General features: G+C 37.9%; 2 protein-coding genes across 4 annotated transcripts in view; one reads left to right on the top strand and one right to left on the bottom strand.

The window, feature by feature from the left end:
* Nucleotides 1-7,872, top strand: part of ntn1a (netrin 1a) — a 53,679-nt gene extending 45,807 nt beyond the window's left edge. For both annotated transcript variants that reach the window (XM_067497456.1, XM_067497455.1), the window contains one exon: nucleotides 4,665-7,872. In XM_067497456.1, coding sequence (XP_067353557.1) covers nucleotides 4,665-4,993 — 329 coding nt within the window. In that variant the 3' untranslated portion in view covers nucleotides 4,994-7,872. The remainder of the gene's footprint in view (nucleotides 1-4,664) is intronic.
* Nucleotides 7,873-8,125: 253 nt separating this feature from the next.
* Nucleotides 8,126-25,800, bottom strand: part of stx8 (syntaxin 8) — a 35,920-nt gene continuing 18,245 nt past the window's right edge. Inside the window, exons 7-8 of one of the 2 annotated variants that reach the window (XM_067497457.1) lie at nucleotides 15,394-15,495; nucleotides 8,126-8,842 (exon numbers count right to left, since the gene is read on the bottom strand). In XM_067497457.1, coding sequence (XP_067353558.1) covers nucleotides 8,778-8,842; nucleotides 15,394-15,495 — 167 coding nt within the window. In that variant the 3' untranslated portion in view covers nucleotides 8,126-8,777. Of the gene's footprint in view, nucleotides 8,843-12,139; nucleotides 12,327-15,393; nucleotides 15,496-25,800 lie in introns of those variants that run through there. The other variant, XM_067497458.1, reaches the window with a different exon arrangement.

The following is a 25,800-nucleotide window of genomic DNA, read 5'->3' as shown; positions in this document are numbered from 1 at the left end:
AAAGCATGCACTAGTTTAAGCATAAATGTGTCAGGTACATGAATGTTTTAATTCTTGGCTTTGGCGGAAAAGCTGTTGCTAACGTTTGAAATTCAGGTTCAAATATTTATCCAAAATCTACAGCTGTAGATAACAAAGTAATTTTTATCAGTAGATTTATGTCAACAGCCATGTAACAACAGATAACAGCTGGCAGCATCCATTCAAGGGTGGAGAGGTTTACAGGGAAAAAAGAGATCAGGATTTCCTGCTGGAGAAACCATCACTAAACACATTACTGAGTACCCTCATGTACTAGAGGTGCATCTTGTCCCAAGGCAATCAGATGAAGCCACAAGGGCCTTCCAGCTGTGGTAATCTGCTGGTACGTGTGTATGATAAGTGATAAAACCAAGGCAGCGACAGATGGAAGTGCTGTTGTTGTGTTTAGATCCAGGATAGAAAGAGGCAGGATTTTAGCAGAATTTAAATGTAAGGCTTGATTAAGAGTTTTAATATATGGCACAAAAAGTTGCTCAAACAAAAACAAAAACAGCCATAGTACAAAAAAGAATAATATACTTAAATATCATCAAATGTCTAAGATTGAGGAAAATAAATCCGCCAGTGGGGTAAGAAAATGTTACTTAACTCAAATTCTTAAAATTTGTATAAAATTCTAACTACAGAAGGAGCGTAATGGGTCTGAATTTTCTTTTTTTTTTAAGTTCAGCAATATTTGTTAATTACAAGCAATCAAAACCCAGTTATTTAACTTTACTTTATTCTTTTTTATTGAACTGGATTTTCTAATCAAGGTTTAACAATTAAAAAGAAATTACTATTTTAGCTGCAAAAATTTTACTCTAAGTAAGAACACATTTGTTTTTAATAGATATGAACATAAGAATTTACTTCAACCTTAAAATAACACAAAACGGTTTAATTGTAATGACATAACATTGTAACAATGACACAGTCAGAGGTTTAAGTTAGGATAATGCTGTGCATATAGAGACCCGATGGCAGTGGTGTTAATAGTAATAATGTGAAATAAGAAGCAGCATGTTCTCTTCTTTAACATAATAATTGTAGGACTCAGTCTCATAGATAATAAAAGTTGATCAACAAACTTTAGGTGCTGCATTTTATATAATTCTTATATTGGGAAGGTGTGTAAGTGCTTTTATTCTGAAAAAAAAAAAAACAATCTCGTTCCTCTGCCATTCTTGTAGCTTGTTACTGCTTGACAAGATCATTTTTCTTTTCAGAAATAAAATGTTATTTTGTGTTTAAAGCTATTTTTAAATGAAAAGAAATACCTTTTAAAACATGCCACCTAGATGCAATGCTTAACTTTCAAACCAATATATGTAACATTTCATGTAATCTATCTGTCCACCATTTGCCTAAAGTGGGACATCATCCAGTGTGTAATCCACTTTCTCGCTGCCTTCACCAAGAGGGCTGTGATCAGGCGCTGTAAATGAGAAGCTTCTCATCATATCATCATTCATAACAGAGCAGAACAAGATGTACAGTGTTTGCCACACATGAGCTCATTGAAGCAGATCAAAAAGTCAAACAGTGTAATTCTACAGGATAACTTGAGAGAGAGAGACATAGATTTGGACTGTTTTGAAAAGATCAGCAGGGGAGCTGGGCTCCATGCTGCGCTGGCAAACGATGCCACAAGCCTCTGTGGTCAATATGCAGTTGCACATAAAGAATCACAGGAGGGAGCTGGGTGAGGGAGGCAGTGGAAATGTTTGATCCCAAAGAAATCCCTGGGATAACTACTCCACGGTGATTGTTGTCCAAACACAAACAGAGATAACAGCTCTTGGTGGCAGCTGGTAGCTGCAAGGTGCTGCAGAGGTCACCATCAGGAGGTCATGACAGGGACATTCAGAGGCAACACTAGGGATTAACAGATGAAGGTCAATAAAGTTATCGGCAATATAAGGGTGGGTAGAAAACAACAAAATAACACCTAAATTTATTGTCGGGCTGTTTGAGGAAAGAAGAGAAAGTCTAAGAAAGTCCTTATGGCTTTAACGAAAAAAGCATCTTGTAAAATATGCTGATTCACTTTCTGTGGAGCAGGAGACATCTGAGCACAAAGGGGGACATAAATACGGAGAAGCAGTTAACCTGGCCAGGTTTATTGTGTCTTGTTTGTTTGGTGCACACAGAACCCGAGTGTAGAAACAACAATAAAATAACAGCATTGAGTTCTGTGGAAAATCCCTCCCAATTCAGAAATGTTCTCACGAATCCTGTTGTCATCACTAACAGCAGTACTGCACTTTGTAAAATATTTAAGTAAATGTAAAAGTCAAGTACTTTACTGGAGGATTTTATCATTTTAATATTGCTTTCACCGCATTAGAAATAGTAGTAATTCAGAGAAAAATATTGAACATTTACTGCACTGCATTTATTTTAAAGCTTTACTTTTAAGAAATGTCTCCTTTCCCCCAGTCTTTACACTCATTCACTGATTTCATTTCACGAATGTCTGTGTAAATTCATGTTTAAGTAAGAACGTACGGTATTGTCTCATATGGTGATTTCATTCCCTTTCAAAAGTTGATGGTGTTTATAGTTTAGTTGGATAGGAGCTTAATGTTTAGGAGACAGGGTCGCCTGTCTATGATGTTCAGCTCCATTAGTGCTACACTGAAGGTGAACCCAGTGTCCCGAGGTGGATCATTTCAAAAGCTGTCCCATAACTACACAGGAGTACTTTAATGAAACTTAATAGAGATTCTGTCAATATAAAACGTATTGACCTCCCTCACACGGGGGATCACACCAGCTCATTTATCATGAGATTTCCAGCTAATGTCTCTGGTAGCCAAAGCCTACCTCCTAATCGCATTACAAATCACACAGCACTGTCAGAAGTAATGGACATAGTGCATGTGGTCCTGTACAGTATTTCATAACTGGACTATACAACAGCCTTTTCCACCAAGGGTAAAAAGAGTATTTATACTGCATGAGTGTCCCTTCATGGCCTTTGTACATACTGTAAATGTGTATCCATTTCCCAAGGCTTTATCACTTTTCTTATTTCATTAATAACTTGTTGTAACTATCCAGTATCCTTTGTCATCAGCAGTTTTACCAGTAGCTCATTATAGTTTGATGACAAAAAGGATTCTGTGTAATCTGTGACCTGTCAAAATAAGGAGGATATCTTCTCATTTTCTTTTAATAATGTCATCTATATTTGGTTTTTCATAATCTAATCCAGTCAGAGCTTTCTTGATTTAGAGATGCTGGGATATTTATTCAAATTAACCAGTCTACTCAGAACATGTAGAGCTTTAGATGTGATGTGATCCTACTGTGCTGCAGCATGGGTCAGGACTCACTGTGAGCCTCTCTCCACACTGTGCCGGACGTGACTCTCTGTGCTTGCAGAGCACAGATGGTTTTAAATTGTAAAATGGATGGTTCTAATTCTATGAACTAATAAATGCTGATTTATCATGATGGCTTAACCACATGTCAGCACTAAAAGTGTTAAAATCAGCTTCATCTTTACCACCAGTGATGTTTATTTGTCATTAATTACTGTATATGTTTTGCGATAAATAACATAATCTGCATGCAAAATTTTTTTGTACTTTCATAAATACTTTCATAAATCAGATTCCGTGGCATCGCATGCCCCTTGACTATTTTTTATTTAAAAGACAATATGCATCTAAAATCCTCAAATTTGAGAAACACACAAACATTTCAAAAATACACACATTTCACACATACAACATTTCAAATTTCAATTTCAATACAGCTTGATTTTTTGGTTGCTGTTTCCACATCTTGACTTAACAAAAGCATTTTTTTTAAAAAGATTAATTAGTAATACATTAATAAAAATTAAAAATCAGGGTATTTTCAAAACCAAAAAGAAAAAATTATTTCAAAATGATTTAAAAACATTCTTAAATTATGAATTAACAGCTTAAACCACCTGTGCTGTCTGCTGGCAAAAACATCCACAAAATCATTAAGACAGTTTCTTCTTCTGCTTCTTCCTCGGACTTTTCAGCAAACTGCGCGCCTCTTAGCACAAAACTGCCCCCACAGGTGGAGGTTGGAATTGTCGATCCTCATGCAGCCAGCTCCTGAGTCAGTTGAAATTGGTGGGAAGCAGGGGTGTATATTAATTTTACTTGTGATTTATTTATTAGGTTTTGCATTTATGTCTTGATTGAATATGACTCTATGGTTTGTAGGGACTGAATATAATTTATTGTGGGGGGGGGGGAATGGTGGGTACTCCTCAATGTTAAGCGGCCTCAAGCAAACTGAATAAAAGACAATGTTGTCATTCAAATAATAAACACAGCAGCATAACTTCATTAGGGGGTGAGGTGGTTAATTGACCTCCCGTATCATGGGTACTTACTCAATAAATATCTAGTGGCAGTTCAGGGGATTAGTTATCGTTATGGGGGGAAACTGGCTTAGAAGGCCAGGAGTACATTTGTCTGAAGGATCATGGTGAGGCATGGAAAGATTATTAAAATGTGAACGTAAAATTTAAAACATTTTGGTAAACTATTTTCTTACAGATGTTAGGGCAGTAACTGCTATGGACTGAATGCTAGTCAAAGAAATCTCTAACTATTATGCCATTTCTTTTGCTCTGTAACATCACTTTGCAGCTGTCCAAGTGCACATCCTGAAGGCAGACAAAGCCGGTGAGTGGTGGAAATTCACAGTCAACATCATCTCCGTCTACAAGCAGGGTGAGAGCCGCATCCGCCGTGGGGACCAGTTCCTTTGGGTCCGTGCAAAAGATGTGGCTTGCAAGTGTCCCAAAATCAAGACTGGGAAGAAGTACCTGCTGCTGGGGAATGACGAGGACTCCCCCGGCCAGAGCGGAGTGGTGGCAGACAAAGGCAGCCTGGTTATCCAGTGGAGGGACACGTGGGCACGCAGGCTCAGGAAGTTCCAGCAACGCGAGAAGAAAGGCAAGTGCAAGAAGCCATAGACGAATAAAAGGAGAGGATACCAGAGAGGGAGCAGATTTCAAGACAGAAGCTGAGTGGTTGATTTAAAAAAAAAATTAATTTGAGTGTGAGAGACAGACAGAGGACAATGGACAGAGAAGAGACTGTTTGTCGCTGCTTTTTTGTGTAGAAGCATGAAGAGAATTATTTAGAATGTGTGTTTTTTTTTTTTTTTGTGAACTGTTGAAGGAGCTCACCTTGCAGATTTGGTTTTGTTTTTTGTTTTTTACTTTGAGATGACTTTCTTGTGGATTTGCCGAATTTGCACCTACTACCAGTATATAAAGTTATTTGTATTTGTTTTCTTTATCTCAGTATGAAATCATTTATTTTATATTTTAAGTTTATGGACATTTCATCTGCTGATGCAAAAATGACACAGAAAAAGCCACTTAATAGCCTCTGCCCGGTTTTCTTATTCTTAGCTAAGAAGCAAGATTTTTAGGCCAAGTCTTTAAAGACTGAAGCAAGAATATTTCTGTTTTGTTAAGAATAGTGCCATAAAGAAGATACTGTACCTTCTAAGCCACAGAAATGATCTGCAATTCAAGAAACAGGAAATCTGTTCTACATTTTTAGATGTTGAGATTTTTACAAATTTAGAAAGTAAAAGTGACGCAAGAAGAAAAGCAAGTATATAACAGTAGTATTTACTAAAGCATTTTAGCCTGATTAATCTTGAGCATATTTTCAATCCTTTGTTTGCCTCCTCACACTTCAGGGCTCACATTTTTGTGGTTCAGTATTTGTATATCCTGCATGAACATTTGCAACTGCACAGCTGCTAATGGTACTAATGTTAAAATGATGCTTTTTGGGAGGACAGAATGCATTTAAAGCTGATTTCATCCTCTGTACTTATAGGAACTGTGATTTTTTATTTTTATTTCTGTTTTATTTCACAACTCTACCAGGAGTTTACCAGCTGACTTACAGACAAGAGTCCTGCCACATGGATTGTTACAAAAAGATAGATTAGATGATATATTCACAAAGTTATTATAATACCGGGGAAATGGGTTCTTAGGTTTCTGCAAAACAACATGTCAAATGTTTTAATTCATTTCATCTATATTTTTGGGTATTTCAAGGTAGGTCACTATAGAAAGTGGATACATTACTGTGCAGGTAGAAGTTCAACAGTGACAAAAAGAGTGTCACAAGTTCAACAATGTAGATTTTTTATTTTTATTTATTCCTTTACAAAAGTTAATAAAAAACTTTCTTAATGTATCTTTCAAGACAAAGCCACATTCTTTAAAACTGATCCCTGCCTCAAACTAAGGATTTATGATGTGGTTAGCTACTCACCACAAACTCTTAGAAACTGTGGAACAAGTAACATAGTCACTTAATCAATACAGTTAGTTGAGAAACAGTAAGAATGGGTATATTTAAAAGAAAATCAATTCCTTACCTCATGTGATGGACATTCTAGTGCAGAAAAATACAAACATGAGTAAAACTGCACCCTAAAAGTGTTCAACAATTGCTTAAATTAATTTTTAAATCCACCTCACACTGGCATGTATTCATAATTCCTACAGTACTATGAGATTGCAGATAAATAACTTTACAGTCCGCACATTCTTTTGTGAACACAATGCATGACTGTACATTCAGCAAAAGGACGCGACCAGTCACAAGCTGCACTCTCCCATTGACCTGTCACAATAATTCTCTTCACTTCTACAATTGCACAGAGAAATAGGGTGAATTGCAATCACTTGACGCTGCTTGATTCAAACCACATTGCTCATTTATTTGTGTGCAGTTCAGTTTGGTTTTCTTTAAGGAATGCATGGTTAAAAACAGAGCTCAGGTTTGTAAAAAGCCCACAGTGTATCCTGATGTGTCATAAACTGGGGGTCCTTTCAGTCCATCCCAAAACACTTTAAGCAAAACGTTTGATGTTGTTGGTATTTGTTGTTTCTCAAAAATCACATTTAGCACCTTTTAAAATGTTTTACAGCACAAGTAACTGTAAGATGCTTTTAAGATCATTTAAAGACACATGGTTTTAATCAAATGGGCTTTATTTGTTTTTAATAGTAATATTTTCTGATTTCACTATGTCAGAATTCGCGCACTTGTCCAAACATGGACTGAAATGCCTCCTAGATGATGACAAATTAAAGGGCTTTTTAAACCCTAGGAAATCAAAATCAACTGGGCTTAGATGTAAAAAAAAAAAAAAAAAAAAGTACTGATAACTGAGTTGCTGAAGTACTTCTCAGTATTTATTTGTTGATGGAAGTTTTTTTCAAATGTTGTACAATCAATTAAATGATTGTAATTTTAGTCCAACATACTGTATGTGCTGGTAGCTTCTTGAGCACTGATGATGAAACTCTCTTTCACTCTACATGTTCCTGCCTTTGTTCATCATACAACATTATATGTCAGTGTTTTCCTGGCACAGTGTAATCGGTAATCACACCTCTCTAGTATGTGTAGCCTCATGCTGTAAATTTTAAATCTGTCTCCTGAGCAATGGTTCGACAAGCTTCCAGATGAAACGCCACATACATACCTGTCAAAGCATTGCTTTGTGTTCATACTATGAATTGTAAATGTTGTTTAGTTGTCACCATTGTAAAGACTTTTTGCAATGTTGTTTTACAATGTGTACTAATATATTATGGTTATTATATATGAATATATTTAATGACACAAGATATTGTGGATTTTATTGTTGTCTTTTTCATCTTTTTTTTTTTTTACTTGCAGCTGTTTAGATCATTGTCAATAAAGGAGGAAATAATAACTACTGAACACGCCAACCTGGTAGAATTAAATTCAGATTTTCAGTAAAATAAACTCTTGTTACATTCGAAAAAGATTTGGCTTTTCTCTTGTTTTTTGGAATAATTTTAATTCATTTAGTTTTTAAGATAATACTATAAAGTGCCAAACAGCTGTTTGTCTTTTACTGGTTGCCTCTGTAACATAACAAGTATCCTAGACAAAACAATAAAAATGCAGATTTCTCGAAGAAAAGATGGAAGTGATACTAGTGTGTGGAAGCTTTGTCAAAGCTAAATAGCATGTTACAAACCCCTGTGATACCCTCCCTGAGTTCTAGGCAAAATCACAGACCAATCTTGGGACTATTAACTGGAAATGTGATTTATTACAAATTACAAGCCTTACTGATTTACAAGGAAAGAAAAATGCTGTGGTAGTGACACAGTTGAGTTTGTATTCTTTTGGCTGAGAGCTATTCTATAAACATTATAAAGACCAATGATGACATTATAGCCACTACAGTCATGAATCAGTAATACTGTACAAGTGATTATGAATATGGCAAAGATTGGTGAATTATTGTACCCAGTTTGAGCTTCCACCCAGACCACAGACCAACTTATTAAAAGGAAGCCCTTGCTGCATCAAGGAGGTCCTAGTGTTGTGTACTGGGTGAACATTCAGCACAGATTTTTTTTTCTTCCAAAATGCAAACAAAACTACAATTAATTTATCTTATTATTACACTTTTAAACTATCAGAGAGGATTATTAACACATATGCAATACATTTTTAGTTTCCTTCCCATAAAATTCACTATGCTGCTAAAGAATGTAGATTTTTATTCTACAGTGTCTTTGTCAGGCAGCTGCACAGACAATGTACTGAATAATAATGATAAAACTAAATCTGACAGTGGTAAAGTTGGTGTGCAATGTTTTAAGCTGGTATGCTGTACCAAAGTGTCACTGAAGCAGTTGTCCAAAACAGGTCCGTGATCACTGCGGCCCTCGTCAGCTACACAGGCCACACAGCGATCACTACGATGGCTATAAGCAGCAGCACAATTACCACCAGCATCCCTGAAGAAGAAGAAAAAATAAATAAAAATCAGACAAATCATATTAGTGTTGCCAACTTGAAGCTTCACTGGGCCAATTCACACAGTGGGGAGATAACTGACATGACAATGTGTTGGTCAACATGTTAGAGTAACATATGTTATTTGCATACCCAGAGCCTGATGAAGACTTGTCACCTGTTATCAAGTGTGCCCGTACCTTTGAAAACACAACCCGGGTACACTGGGTGGTATGCTTATTCATTATGGGCCCACATTGTTTCTGCAACTTGTCACTAGACGCCGAAAAGTATAATAAAAAAACTTGGAATTACTGTTCACCTGCCAAAGAAAGAGTTGTGTATTTCACAAATTGCTGTTATATAGGTACACTGAAAAAAAAACTGGCAGCTGTGGTTGCCAGAATAATTCTGCAAAAAAACAGTACCACTGTCAACACCTTTACAGGAAAAACTGTATATTTGTACATTTTAAAACTGTTGAAATTCTACAGAAAATTACATTTTAAACCTGTAAACCTAACACCCCTTATATGCTGTATTAACATGACCATGATGTAAAAACGACTTATTCTTTCAGTAAGATTTACATGCAGTTGTCGCTTATTTTACACCAAGGCAACGACTTTACATACACACAAAACTGCGTTAGGGTCAGGGAAAACAACTTCAGGGTAAGGTTACCTTTAGAAACAACATTGGCTAGGTTTAGGCAGTAAAACTTCAGGGTAAGGTTTAGTTAAATGGACGCTAATACAGTACTTTTTAAAAATTTTTTTTTTTACAGTGTTTCTTCTCATTCACCCGTTCACACACTTACACACACACCCCAATGGCAAAGGCTACTATGCAAGGTGCTCACGTGACCCACCAGCAGCAACTTGGGGTTCAGTTTCTTGCCCAAGGGCACTTCAACACATAGCAAGGAGGGAATTGAACCACTGGCCCAGTAATCCATGGATGACTACATTACCAACTGAACTATAGCTGCTACAGTTTGTAGGTTGTTACAAACAAAACGCTACATACCATGACAGGTAACACACATACTTCCTGTGCGTTATGTTGTGTAAAGATCATCATTAAAGCAAACGACGGCAAACAAACATATTCTTATGTGTATAGCATATGATTTTATAAAATCAGAATATAAGGACAGAATCCTAATATCAACACCACCTTGTTGTAATTTTAACTGTATTGTTTTAGTTTTTATATTACAGTTTTTATGTGTTTAAGAGAAAGGGTATTCTGCCAATTATACAATAAAATATGACTACTTAAACATATATTTACTTTGAAATTAAGAGCTGTTTGTGGTTCACTACTTTAGGTTAATTAAACATTGCATTAGTGTTTTTCATTTTCATTTACTTTTTGATGTCATGATTTTACAGCAATTTACTGTTGATTTCACAGACATTTCTCACACAGTATAATGTCAATGAATGTATACATGTATATATTGACAGAGCCACCATTGTGGATGAACATAAGACAATTCTGCAGAATAACAAAAAAACAAAGGAGAATTTAAACAACATATAAAAAAACATTTAAAGCCAAACATTTTTAAGGGGAAGACCATTACTATTTAATGCTTCATCAGTCTATTTAAATGAACTCTGTATTTCAATGTAAAATGTTAGATTTTATATCTATTAAGCTCTATCCCCGTGAAAAAAGCTTTGCAGTTCATCAAATTTTAACTTTAATGTTGAAAATTCAAATGACAGCAGAGAAACTCTAAACCTGATTTTAGACAGGCTCAGGGAGAAGAAGGGGAATGCAGCAGACACAAGGGAATACACTTGGAAGAAGCCGACATACCTCACTATTAATTTTCAAAGTCCTTGATCTAACCCAAGTCCCAAGTGCTTATGCCCTCACAGCACATCACCATTCTTCTCTTGATGACTTAATGCAATTTACATGCGTTCAACAGCCACAAAAGCTTTATTGCCACAGATTGCACACTGTGATAGACACATGTTTCTGATTCTGGCTTGAGAGGATAATCATTGTTTTTCACTGATACTATGGAAGCAGAGCAAAATGTCCAAAAGCTCATTCGCACTTCATCAAAGTGCTTTACCCCCAGGACCTGAAAATATTACAGTTTTTATTACAGCCACCACCCAGGAAAGAAAAAAAGTGTTAAAATCTTTTACAGGTGCAAAATTCATAAGGACATACATCTTTTGTGAACACGGCATCTAATTTTCTTTAATGGGAATGCAGCGGATGTGCCCATTGAATAATAATTTTTTAAAAAGCATAGTGACTTTTTTTTGGACAAAAACCAAGACTGAAATTCAAAGTACTAAAGCAGAAGTTTCACTAAATGTGAAATAGTACAGAATCTTCAGTCTTTATCCTTCACTTTCCATGCCATAATTTCTCCGAATTTCAGCTCTCTTCCCCAAGTAATAAGACACACACGATAGGATATGGACAAATTTCCCCCAGAACACCCCTCACTGACTCAAGTTGTCTATTATTCTGCATGTGGCTGGTGTTTTCCACAGCCTTTCACATTGGGTTTACATTTCTCTCATTCTTTGGCTCTCTCCTCCTGTGTTCTCCTCCGTGCCCTAATTGGTCGTCTTTCCCACAGGGAGACAGGGCGAGATATAAGCCATGCTGAACTAATTGCTTACGGTGGTAGTGGTGGTCTGATGAAATGTAAGCTGGTGCTGGTTTCTTTGCCAGGATATGGGGTATGACTGTAAGGTGTCCAGATGTCTTTTCACCTTTTTAGTTTATCTTGACACTCTTGTTTTCCCGTCTCTTTAGCTTCTTTGGGCATTTTGTTCGGATTTGCTTCTTATGTTACATGCAGTTCTTTCTTTGATCGTGGTGTGTTCTATGATATGTTCATAAGTACATAGGTCTAGAGGAAAAATAAGTTAAGGGGCATCCATGTTGTAGACAAGACCTCTTCTGATAACTCACACGTTAGTAGAGTAAACTCAAAGTAAATAAAAACCAAACGCACATACGCTCTCAAAGAGTTTTTGTGATGGCTCTTTAAAAGCCTTATGCTTAAAGCAAATACACGCACATTTACAGCAATTACCTTTGTTTGGGTGTAAATGATACCAAATCAACATTCAGTCCACATTAGAAATAGACGTGAGAGTTTTATTCAGCCTGGTCCGACATCTGTCTGCAATGTCATTCAACAACAACAAGCTTTAGAACATACAAAAGCGTTAAAGTTGGAGTACGGATCACATTAGTCGCCCACACTGACCTTCACCCTCCTGTTGCCTTTGGACTGTCCCGGTCTGCTCCACTAACTACACAACTTACTCCTGTCCCTCAGGAGGCCTCTGGAAGCTAATGACAATGATGGCATTTGCTTGCCAAATAGATTAGGGCTGTGACACTGATGATGAAGGAGATAGCTGGTGTCTGCTGACAGACTGACCACCCAGGAGCTTTCGAGGCTGGAGTCTGGGTTCATCCCATCTCAGCAATTTTCTGACACATCAGTAAGAAAAATCACAGAGAAAACCAATAATTAGTGAAAGCGCTGGACAGACAAAGACAATCCCTGCAATTCCCTCACTACAGCCATCGTGCCCCCAGCCTAATGGTTCACAGACCTTTTATGGACAACAAAAGGCAAGACCTCCAAAGTAAGGGACAAAAATGTCAACAAGGGTAGTGTCATCCCTGTTATATTCTCATAGCATGTGAGAGCGGCAAAAAGCCAAATACTTTTATCAACATGAAAACCTGTTCACATTCTAATTCGCCTATATTTATCAGATATAATGTTTAGCTTGTTCACTATATTAGTAAACTCAACACACCGTGTAAGTGAGGCTGATAGGAATGTTGTGAAAGTATTTAGCCATGAACCCAATTTTTGGACAAGCTAAAACAATGAACACGAAGTGCTAGATAAATATTAATGCTGTTACAATTAAATATTCAAAGCCTTTCAAACTGTTAAAGATTTCTTTAGGTTTAAGTTTTCACCCACCAAGGCAAGCATTAGATATGGAAACATCATTAGCAGGATGTATTAGTTCAAGCAACCCTTTCATCAACCACATTTTCATTCTAGCCACATCAAATTGCCATTTTTGAATTCCAGCCGTATACTGTGTCAGGAACCAAGAGGGGCTACCTCGCAACAGAAGTAGACGGAGCAAAAATAGCACATTCTTGACATTTCCTGACTCACAATTAGAGACTCGGTGCAGTCATTAGCCCTATGTGCACGTTTTCCAACAAATGTTTCCCCTCACCCACAGTCTCTATACCTGACCTCTCTGGTCTACACAGTATAAACCTACTTGAGATGCAAGCCACCAGCAGAATACGTGGAGTTGCAGAAGTGGCCCTCTAACAAACTGACGATAAGCTCTTTTGAGAAGTGCTGCCCAAGCCCTGATATTGCCTGACGTCTAAGCCTGGGGAACTCACACAGCTCTTCAAGAGACCCTTTGGTCCCGTAGACTAATCTGCAACACTAATCCAAGCAAATTTAAAGCCTCCATTCTTCAATTCCCACCAACATCAGCTAAAACAAGCAGTAATGAGTCTGTGAATATGGCTTATCTTATTTTTTGGACAGCAGTAAAGCAGCAGTAAAGTAAATTACACAATTTCATCAAATGCAAGTTTTGTGTTCAAATAAAACTTTTGAAGCCTTTTTGACTGAAATCATTAAAAAAAAAAAAACTATAGCTATGCTGGACACACTGCACCAATTAAAACCACTGAGGTCCTGTCTAATATCTATATTTTGTCTTTTTTCCCCCCATTCGTGTCTTGTTGTAAAGATCTTTTAAATATCAAACCATAAAAAAAAATAATGAGATATTTAAACTTGGGAAATCCTTTATATACATTAATCTTGTCCAAATTGTTTTTAAATTCAGGAGACCGATGACTCCACATGCCTTTGCTGTACCAGTAGGTTTCAAAACAAAAAGTGTTTCACAACACCACAGACCGCATCACTAGTTGCTAAATGTATTGGGGAACTCTGGTCAAGCACTTTCCTATAGCTCAAATTGCTCTTACTCTCAACTTTCAACCACTTCTAGGAGATCTTTGCTGTACACATGCATGCAAAATTGTTTTGCTCCTAACTTATGATTAATAAAAATTGCTAATAACATTTTAGATAGTTCTGTGAATGCTTCCAGGTTTCAGAGGAACTTTGGTCTATAAAACTAAGATGTCTCTTCTGCAATGCACCACTACTAATAGTTATCTTAAGCATGCTGTTGGCTGTCAAAGCCAGACGTTCCTAACTTTTCAAGGACTCGGCTGAGACATAACACCAAACGGCGGCTTTGGATGAGAGGTGGCTATAAAAATAAATAAAGCCTTAAAGCGAAGGAATTATAAACACGCTGCCATGGAGAAAGAGAGAAAGCCCTCCAAACAACTTATGACATGAAGTATTTTCAATTTCTTTTCTGCTTCACACAAAGACAAGTGTCAAACAACTGGGGAGATGAACAGGGGGATGACAGAGAGGAATGGAAAGAGAGAGAGAGAGAGAGAGAGAGAGAGAGAGAGAGAGGGATCCTTGAGGTGATAGTGAAGAAGACCATAAGGGAATTTTCCATTCACAGGAAAAGGGTTACACACATACACAAAATGTGCTTGCACCAACACATATTTATGCATGAGACCACACTTTGTGATCAGGGCTGCAAAAACTTACACCATGCAAAAATCATTATGACTGTTGCATATAGACATGCAGGTGCTCACCAATATCACAAAGGTCCATGGACAAACACATCTATGGACCATGAATATGTTTTAGCCTGGAGCTAAGGAGAGTGAAGGGAGATGTCCAAAAAAACAAGTTGAACAAAAACAGACAGAACGAAAAGAGTCCTGATTCAAACACAATATTAGCTCTGGGATCAGCAAACAAACTCACGCTTGGGCTCCATGGGGACACGACTGACTGAATGAAGCATTCTGGGGACTGACCTTTCTACCGCCTGCTCTGCTTCTATCCATGGCTGCCTGTGAGCTGCTTCTCCTAGCACAACAATGCAGACTTTGCTATAGAAAAGTTTCCATCTAACGTTTCACTGGGCAAAGTGAGTCTGGCTAATGCTTCAACATTCCAAAACTTGGCTTTAGCCAACTACCAGACCTCTCATGGCAGAAGTTTCCCTTTGAAAAACATTGCCAACTGAATAAAAGTGCAGGTTGACTCTTTTTGTAAGTAAAATAACAAAAGTTAAATGAACTGAGGCAGAACTGTGGTAACAGCGAGGGAGGGCCATGCACTCAATGTATTTCAGAGAATACCTCAATGAAATGTGAAGCTGATACGATAGAGGTCTAGCATGAGAGACCTCCTTTAAAGGACCATGACATTATGTTAGCAAGATCTAGTCCACATGCTATTCACCACTTGCATACTTGTGTGCCCAGAAGGCTTGTCTCCATCACAATCATTAATTTTCATTCTCCACTAAGCCCCAACCTGCTTTGAGGATTTTAGCAAAAAAAATAAATAAGGTGTGGCAGCTCCGTGGTACAGCAAAGGAGGACGTCTCACCACAGGAGGCTGACTTGGTCTCGACAAGCTTCACCCTTCGTGTCTCGTTACGAATCCGGTCATCTGTCTTGTCCACAAGATGTGCAAGGTCATCAATGATTTCTGAGAAACAAAGAGACCGAAAAGAAAGGGAGGAGAAGGTCAATATAGTTAATTTTATTGTATTATATTGCTATCTGCCACATCATGGACATCGTAGGTTTTATTACATAAATGACCTCCTGATGTGGGTTGTGTTAAAAGAGATTATCATAAATAAAAGGTGACAGGTTCTGCAGAACTTAACAGCAGAGCAACATCAACAACATCAAACCCAAAGGCAGCCAATGCACACACACGAGCGGTTGTGATGAAGTATGTAGACTGTGTGAAAGCAGTCCTCATCCTCTCAAATGGTTTCACTTCCTGAAATGATTCTGGATTTAATCAGGCTCTTACTGTTTATGAGTTTTAAGGACGTAAGCCCAGGCTTCAGGGACTATGACTGGGCCTCCACAGAAAGAGAGTGTGTGCTTTACACACACACGTGTGTGTGTGTGTGTGTGTGTGTGTGTGTGTGTGTGTGTGTGTGTGTGTGTGTGTGTGTTGCTGTGGTTAAAGTCCTCCAGTAGAAGTGTTGACATGGTTTGGCCCAACAACAAAAACAGGTAACCTGTAAGATTTCCAAATTGTTGATTTTTGCGGTTAGCCATTAAGTGTGACATTGGTTAGAGACAGTTGGTTCTGACACAGAACGCAGGTATTAAGTGCTAAATGATAACTGATGACAGAATTATAAATTGACCTACACAAACTGATTTATGAGTTCTAAAAGTTCAACTAGGCACAGGTGTATTAAGGTGGGTTTCATACAACGTTAACTGAAATGTCTACTGAAAACACTTGTTAGTCTCTCTCATCATTCTAACTATCACAATGACATAAAAATATGAATAAATACAAGAAGATATATATGCATTGTGACATTCAAAACAACATGGCTCATTGCTCTTGGTATAAATCAGGAGATTTATTCCAAGAACTCAAATTGGCCATTTCATCTTAAGCTTGTGTTTAGAAATCTAGATCTTAGTCCTGTTTTTTTTATTCCGCCTCCAAAAGTGATGATAGGTCCTGTCCAGTAGCCCTCTAAATTAAAAAAGACAAAACAAAACAAGAAGAAGTGGCTGAAACTACTCATAGATTGTTATAAGCTTCTAATTTATGTAGGGGTTACAGGACTAGGAAGCTAGACTCATCCATAGCCCAATGCCAAGTTAAACATACTCTGCCCAGGGACCGAACATTTCAGTGCTTCTGCTGTGTAGTAAAATACTACTCAGTCCAAAGTGTCTTTTTCTTTTTTGTTCTCAAAAGACTGGGTTACGTGACTGATTTCCCACAGGCGAATGCTCAGGGCCATCTGCAGCACTTTTCTCTTTGAGCACAACTGTCTTTAGCTACAGTTGCCTTTAAATTGGATTGGTGGGAAAAAAAGGTTTCCTCAACTGGAAACTGTCAATGTTTAACAAGAGAGCCTGTGTTTTGACTGACATCAAATAATTAAGTAGCACAAATAATTCAAGGAAGAAAAGTCAAGGCCCTCGGTGTGGTGGAACGAGAGTGAACGGGCAAGGGCAAGGGGATGAAGAGACGTGAGTGAGGCGTATGTATAGGGTCCCTCGAGATTCCCAAATCATCATCTAAGAATCAAGCAACAATTTGGAAGGAAAAAACTCTGCCTTTACTGAAAAAGGGTGTAGACACTCATCCATTTATATTGCATGCCAATCCAACTAGCCATAAAGGATGTTTTTAGTTTTCTTGTGCCAAGTTTCTTGATTCATTTCTGGCCCTGCATCGCAATTCATTGATGAATTACCCACCATGCCAAGATGCTGCAGTGCTAGGATGTGACCTTTTACTACAGCTGTCATGAAACACTGTATCACTTTCATTTTCAGATGCACAATCCTTCATTTTACTAAGTTATCAAGTCATGTTTCTAACAACATAATTCTCAATTTCCTATTGTAACTTTTGCTTCCATGTATGACAGCTGCTGGCCCTGGCTTAGATCTGCCAGACCACAAAGAAGGGCCTGTTTCAGGCAAACCCTGTTTATTTAAAATGCTATTACACTGGATAAACCTCCAAAGCCAGAGTGTGGGAGAGAATGGCACATGTGCAAACACACACAAACCTCTCATTTTTCCTGTTTGCCAGCTTTAAGATGTCTTACATTATACTTCTCCTATGTTGCACAATAGGCAATGTGCGTTCTCTTTAATCTACTGTAAAGTTACAGTAAGTAACTTTCCTCAAAAGTTTTACTAGAAATATGATCCATAACTTTGGTTAATGAGGACATTTGCTATTGAAGCTTCTCAAGACCCAGAATCACAAAATAGTGCTGGCAGAGGTACTAAGATATTTGCTTCTTTTTGAGTACATGAATGAGACTTCACCTTTAAACCAATCAGAGAATTTCAATAATTTCTGGTTTATTGGCACACCGCTCTCATTGAAAGTAATTTCATAAAAAAAACACTTTCTGAAATACCGTGGATTGTATCGTGGAATGTAGCATAGCACAGCAGGGAGACCGAGGGGTAGGTAGAGCAGAGTGTTGTAGAAATGATTGATTTTCTATTAATAGTGTGTTCAAGTTATGTATGTTACGCATATTTCTATGTATTACATGGTGCTCTGATTACTGTCTGGAAGGACAGACATGCAGATATGTGAGAATGTGCAGATGGGCACCTCTGACCCTGACCATTGAGACAGCAAAGACAGGAATAGTGGTGCACAGTTCATGTAGAAACACAGAGTATATAATGAACAACTTAATTTGGATACTGTACCGGTGCTCCAAGTAAATTGTGTTATTTTTTTATAATAATATGAAAAACTAAAATCACAAAAAAACTAAAGTGCTCCCTTAATACATGCACTGCTCATACAGCACATGATCATTAGTAAGGTCTACATGGACACTGGAACTAGTTAACATATGTCTGTCCATAATAAACAAAGAAAACTGAGAAATAGTTATTTAGCAGCGAAGAAGCAGCGCCATCAACATAATAAAGATATGACTGACAGGCAACTGGAAGGCATTTTAAGTGCACTTGAACCATGGTTGGGTCCTGTCACACATACTTTTACTATAAGACACTGAATCTTTTATAATCAAACATCCTGTAGTATTTTCAGAATGTTGCACATGCTGGTAAATAACATTACGTTTAGAATACTAAAGGTGATACATTGTTTAAATGTGAAACCAATTCAGAACTGACCACATGCACAATTTGAAATCACAATACTGAAGTGATTCTAGTTGGTGTATAACCAATAATACTATATACGGTTTTGTAATGACTCTTTCAGACATGCACTGACATTCTAACATTCTCCTGAGTTAGTCAGGAGGGGGTGCGTGTGTGAACGCAAATGTCTGAGTGAGAAGCAAGTCACTCATGTTTGTTATCTTTCTATGGAAAATTTGTAACTATTCCAGAGAAGTACAGAGAAGTACTGACAAGTACAGCAAGCGGATAACAAAAACTGCGAATACTTAGAAATTAGCTTATTCCATTTTTTCATCATGCTTCACATTTTCTACAACCACACACTAATAGCTGCTACCAGTGCACATTAACCTGTGGCACAATCAAAATATTTTGCTTAAAGAGATAAGAATGCCAGCTCTCTATTCTGTTTCTGTGGTAGAATGGGTGACTTTTTCTTTTTCTTTATTCTCCCCCAAAACCATTTACGTAAAAAGTTTGCCCTTCTGTGAAGAGACATGAGGGACCAGACTCACACAAAAACAATGGGACACAGATGTTGCCTTCATATGACGTGCTTCCTCATGCTGCAGGCTCTGTGTTACCTCAACACCATTTCATCGTTCTTCCAATATTTTACAGCTTCGCATAAAAAGCCCCTCTGTGCAGCCATCCTGCTCTCTAGGGGGAAACTAGTTAACAGGTCAGCATCATCTGGAACCATCACTTGCTATCCCGAACTCTGGTTACTGCTGGTCTGAGCTAAATGATTATTACAGTATATGGCCAATGCACAAGTTTTAACATTTTTTAAAAGGCCACTTGTGTTAAGTCACATGCAGTTTAAAGATACAATTCGCTCAGACACAGGTACACCTGCCTGTGTACATCATGTCAGCCATGTGACACTAAAGAGAAAATATATAACACTACATCAGGTCATGTCAGCCTTTACACTACATATAAAATTACTTGGATGTGTTTGAACATCTTTCCTTTGCTTTTAGTTCTTTTCATCAAAAGTTGCTCTGTTTATAAAACACAGGCTGCTGCAATATTAGTTTTGGCAGAATGTAAAAGAATTTCTGTTTTCGCAGGATTTGCTTAACTGCACAGGACTGATGAGGATTTTATTGTCCAGCCAGTCATACTAGAAACTAAAGCATTTAGCACCGTTAGTATGGGTTCTCGGTATCTGGAGAGTGCTCAAATAAATACTTACTCAGTATGGGAAAAAATGATGTCAAGACATCTCTAATTGTGTATCACCATATTGATATTGTAGGTCCATTGCCAGTGACAGACACTGGGCTCGGGTGACGGAGTAGTTCTGAAGGTCTCAAATGTATTCTGACTTTTACCACACTTTTCGGCCCATTTCCTGTTGTAAAGACACACTGTATTTAATTGGGAAGCCAGAGATCACAAGGATAAGTTTCTTCTGCATTGTATTGAAAAACGTCTCATTAAAGCAGAATAGTAACCTCCTTTCTCTCTTTCCCATCTACACAGCTGTTGTTGAACTACATCACAGCATATTTTAACTTTCTTCAACTTGTCCCTGTCTCATCACTGGTCTTTTTGTCTTTTGTCTCTCACGGTAGGGTGTAGAAGAGAACTGTGAAGGGTTTTGCCACTGACAATAAATGGAAGATGGTACAGGCCCAGGAATTTGCCTCTGCGTGTAGGAACGGCTCATTATCCATCAGCCAAACGCCTTTATTTGAACTAAGATATCTTACCACATTGAGTCAATAGTGGACTTGTTGAATAAAAATTTAGGTGGCAGCAACACAATCTACATCTGAGGTCATAACAGAACTGCAGGACTCTGATACCCTGCCCAACTCCAAGGCAAGTGGTAATCAAATATACAACTTTAAGCAAGTACAAATGTAGCATGAGGTCAAGGGGAAAAAACATAACAAATTAAATGATCACATGATTTTAAAAATTCTAATTCATGTCAGACGCCAAACATAACACTCACATGAAGGTGCATCGTAAGAAGTTTGAGAAACTGCTTTGATTTTATTTCTCATCCTAGATATACAGTATATATCTAGTCTCAATCTCATGAATTGCTGACACATCTTTTCAGGGTCTATAGCAACGGTGGTTTTGGTTTGTGTGAGTTTATGCGGTGGAGAAACTACCATAAACAGTGACACCTCAGCATGGCTCCAGGATGTGCTGTATTAACTCTGTGTGTTATTGTAGGGCTCGATCCCAGAGCCAGCATACCATACAGAGAAAATGCTTGTTTTCTCACACCGATTTAAGCGCAATCTGACTTAGTGGGGATAATTCTGTTGTGGTTATTTGAGAGAATATTTCTCCTGAGGATATGGAGAACCAAAAAGGTAATGACACACATTATTCACTCAGCCCTCCTTTTGTATTCCTAGTTGTAGGGCAGGGGGGCTTGACCACAACTTAGGAAATGTCTCTAGTGTGTCTATGTATAGAGGGTAGTCCTCATTGCCAACCAAAACACACACACACACACACATCTTTATAATTGGAACACACAGAGGTACACAGCATGATGATACAATTCAGGGCAATTATATATTTACAAAAAGTTGCACACTCTTGGAGGAATTCCTTTCAACTCATTTAATTTTTTCCCTTTTGCTGTCAGCTGCTTATTGTAAACAATCTCACCCTGAGGGATTGTGGGAAGCAGGGGGTGGGGGGTTCACTTAAAATCTCTGAGTTTTTGTCAGTTTTGAAACAGAACGCAAAACCAAACAAATCATTTGGATGTCATTGCTTTGTAAAAAAAAAACAAGATCTAAAATGAAGACTAAAAAATACATTTCTGTCTTTAAGGACAAACCTCGGTAAAGAAACAATCCTAAAAATGTGTTTGGCCACTCTGACGTGACGAAGCAAGGACACCTAAACACAGCCACTTCCTTTTCTTAACATTCCTCGACCATGACAATAAAGGCTTACGATTATTTATTTTTAATGAGCTTTATATTACTGTTTAAATATTACAAGTGGTGATGGATAGTTAATTACTTGATTTCTACTATAGTGTCCAACACCAACAGTTGACGAAAGCCCACCATATTATTCACCCATGACCCAAACAGTCATTATGTGACACAAGCCTGAACCAGTGAATATTAAGTAACCTTTTTCAAACCACAATTGGAATATGAACCTTTAAACTGCAAAGAAACAATTTGAAAAATGGTCCTCAGGGTTATTACTGCTGTTTAACCATGTAGGCTACAAGGACTGCACTGTATTGTACAGTACATGTATAACAATTCTTATTTAAAATATTAACCACATTTATCTTTTTCAAATCGCCTAAAACTGAAAGAGGTAAAGTCCCAAAATAAGAGCAGAATAAAGGCCCCACATATAGTATTTAAACATGATTCCCATCACATAATCTGCTAATAAGGATTTTATGTAAATAATTGTATTCACCTTGTGCTGTGAGCACATCCATTTCTATGCAGTACTATTTTGCAGTAATATATATGGTGCTGTGTGCACATGTGCTGGTGGGGTCTGTAAATGCATCATCATACACACCATTTGCCTCCCAACATCTGGCCTTCTGAAGTGCAGGGTCACATGTGTATGGATTAGTCCCACTGATGGACATCATCTGCCCCCCTTATGAATCTCCACTCTAAATGGACTGACAGGATTTCCCACTCAACACACTGGGGGTAAGATATTACATCATATAATTATCTTCTCCCTCTAGGGTAGTGGCTAGCTAAGTGATGATACGTTTCTTTCTTTATGCAGCTTACGTATGGCCACACTTGCCAATAATCAAAACATAGTAATTATTAATATTGCAGGGAAGCTCACACTTTGAATAAAAACCAAGTTTACACTTCCACATCAAGTTTAAATTTGCTTTAAACTTGATGTGGGCGGCCATCGGAAGTCAGTGCAGAGACCTGAACAGTGGTGTGATGTGTCCTTTTTGGTTTATCAAAAATTAGAGGTGATGCTGCATTTTGTGCATGCTGGTAGCCCTGTGAGTAGAGCTTTGCAGTAGTCAAGTCGTGTCACTGGGAAATCTAAAAGCAGAGTTTTGGTAACAAGTTCATTTAGTAAAATGCGCAGTATTCACTTCTTTAGAACACTTTGTCACTTTATCTCTGTCTCACTTACGGACTCATAAAAGTTCGGATCTTTTGCTATGTAAGGGTGAAATAATACTAACCCTGCAGGCCAGAAGCTTTCAAGGAACGCATTTTTTTTTTTAATTTAATGTAAAAAGGATGGTTTTCAAAATGGGGGTAGGGGATTTGGGAAAACAAACATTCTCACAAAGAAAGTGGATTCTTTGCCATGTTTAGAGTTTCTAATTAGCGTTCTCTAACAGCACATGTACATAACACAAAGCTACAGACACAAGAGGCGATGCCGCATTTGTGTGTGAACCATAGTCAGAAAGAACTAAAACTGCAACTCAAACATCAGATCTCAGATTGTTGTCTTGCTTAGAGCATCAAGACAACAATCTACTTCTATCACCATTTGACAAGTGCAGAGCTGCGCACATTTTTTTACAGTCAATTACAGCTCTTCAGATCTCTACACTGTCTCTCGCACACAGGGTGATCACCTGCTCACCTCAACTCCCTACAATCTACAATCTCTCCCGTCCGTTGCGTTCTGCCAACGAACAACGACTGGTAGTCCCAGCACCTCTACCTAAAACCACAAAAGGCCAGGAAAGAAACTAAATTATGAATTTATATTTAATAATTATAATAAGGGGCGGTTACTTTGGAATGTATACAACCCCTGTCGGGCAACCGGAGAAGGGGGGTTGCTGATAGATAGCTGTGAACTGCATGACATTCAGTTGACAACTCCCTGACAGGCAGCTGAGAGCAGCAATTCTGAGCCACTGCATCTGTAGCATGGTGATAAGGTTCTGTTGAGTGGTGGGATCAGTGGTAAATTTTGACATTTGACAAAATAAATCAACCCATAAACCCACAAATCTTTTCTACATCCTTTTTTTCCCATGGTTGACCATACAATCCAATAATTAAATCCATCCTTGAACAGAGGAAATCTGGGTCTTTTTAGGAGTACTGTGTGGCTAGACTACTAATCAAGCTTTGTTGTTAAACAGCTTGGGTTTTTAAAGTCTTCAAGGCTGGAAATAATCTGCTAAAAAAAAAAAAGAGAGTCACACTGTCATCTAATATTGGCCGAATAAAATATATAAAATAAAATGTCATCAGCAGAGTAAGACATGTCATCAAGACTGCATTGGGCATGTGTTGACCTTAGCAGGTTTTAGGAAGTCAGCTGAAATCAATATCATGAGTAATGATAAATATGCCCAAACCCATAATGGCATCCACAGATAAATAAAAACAAAGCTTTGTACAAGAAAATAAGTAAGAGCAATGAAACCTATACTAGTTTATTCACATTTCAGATTTCAAGTATTTGTGTGCAGGGCTGCCTGTTTCACCAGGCCAAATATCACTGAAAAGTGAATACGATGAACATAAATTGAAGTTACCAGTGCATTACATGTATTTGTTACGCTACTTATTGACTTTGTCATTATAAGATGAATGTAAACAGGAATTTGGAAATATAAAAGCACAGTGCAAGACCTACAGCAATGAGGAGAAGTCTGATCATTACCATGCTTTCCACCATCTCCCCTCTTATGGCCAGGTGCCACCGAACAATGTGTGCATGATGAGCATGAGGGTGCCAGCAGCGGCAACAGTGTGAGGCAGAGACCACCCTGTCACTGGCACAGCACCTCCAAAACAGCCGCTGTTACACTTCATCACTACCATCACACTTCATTAGCAAGGACACCCAAGAGGGGGGGACATTTTGAGAAGTTAGGAACTAACAAGGGAAAAAAAGAAACGGAATAGATTTGATTGAATTAAATTCATAGGACATGAGAACCATTAGATACCTACTAGATTCTGGCACAGTTATTGGTGAATCTACTGCAGCTTGTTGCTAAGTTCTTTGCTATCATGACAACACTATTCAATACCCATGGAAGGTCTGTGAAGGTCTGTAACTGCACCCATTCACGTTATAGTAATCAACAATTATTCTGCTACTTTCCTTTTACAACAGCTAATTTCAAGACAAACTCATTTTCTTATGCTATTACAAATACATTTGACTTTCTAAGACGTCCAAATGACAAACCTATGGAAAAATGATGGTACAATCACAAAAAGGAAATGTCTGGGGTCATGAGGAGTTTTTGTGATTTAAATAACCTATTAAATAATTTGATTTTTATTATTCATTTTGAATGCCAAGAAAATTATATTATCTCCTAGGAGCCCAAACTGGCTCGGCATGTTTGGAAGTGGCACGGCTTTAAACAAAAATAAGGAATTAATTTTGGATGTTTACTTTTACCCTAAACACTACAATGGTCTAGAACCAATACTCCTTATTATATTAAAGCCTTCAATGCCCATTAGTCTTCTCCTTTATGACCAAGTTGTAAACAAATATTTCTAAAAGACAAAAAAAGAGAGAGAATTTTTCACTAACTGAGCAACTGTGTTGTAATTGAAATGATATGAGTCTAATAACTCAACATTCCCTGTGATAAATGGCGCTTCCCGGCAATATGCTGGCTGACTGACTGACTAAGGAGTTATGGAGGGACTTTGATCTTCTTGCCAGACCGTGTTTAATTTGTACGGCACTCACATGCATGGAGACACATATGCTCTCATGCACAGACGCTGACACATACACACACACTCATCTATGAGTACCGTGTTACACCAATGTAACACGCCACATAGATGAAGGCTCAAACACTTTGGCACAGGCACACACGTTTCCGGGATGTGACACAAATCTGACAATCATTTATGCCCCCTGAGGAAAAAGTAATCCATCCAGTGTTAACCCACAGTGCTGTTCAGAAGGAGAACAGGATAGCGATATTTTATTGTGAAAGTTTAGAGGCAGCTGATATTTATCTGCTGAAGTTCAGTAGGGATGTGGAACATTAAACATCAATATGTTGTCGTTCAGCCTGGAAAATTCTCAGATAAAGTGAAATCAAATTTGGACTTTACTTTGGACGATGCACATGTGTCCATTTAGGAACTCCTTCAATATG

The sequence above is a fragment of the Channa argus genome, chromosome 3, assembly GCF_033026475.1.
Source record: "Channa argus isolate prfri chromosome 3, Channa argus male v1.0, whole genome shotgun sequence".
Classification (NCBI taxonomy): domain Eukaryota; kingdom Metazoa; phylum Chordata; class Actinopteri; order Anabantiformes; family Channidae; genus Channa; species Channa argus.
Note: the sequence above shows the minus strand (reverse complement) of the source record. Positions and strands in the feature narration are given on the sequence as shown.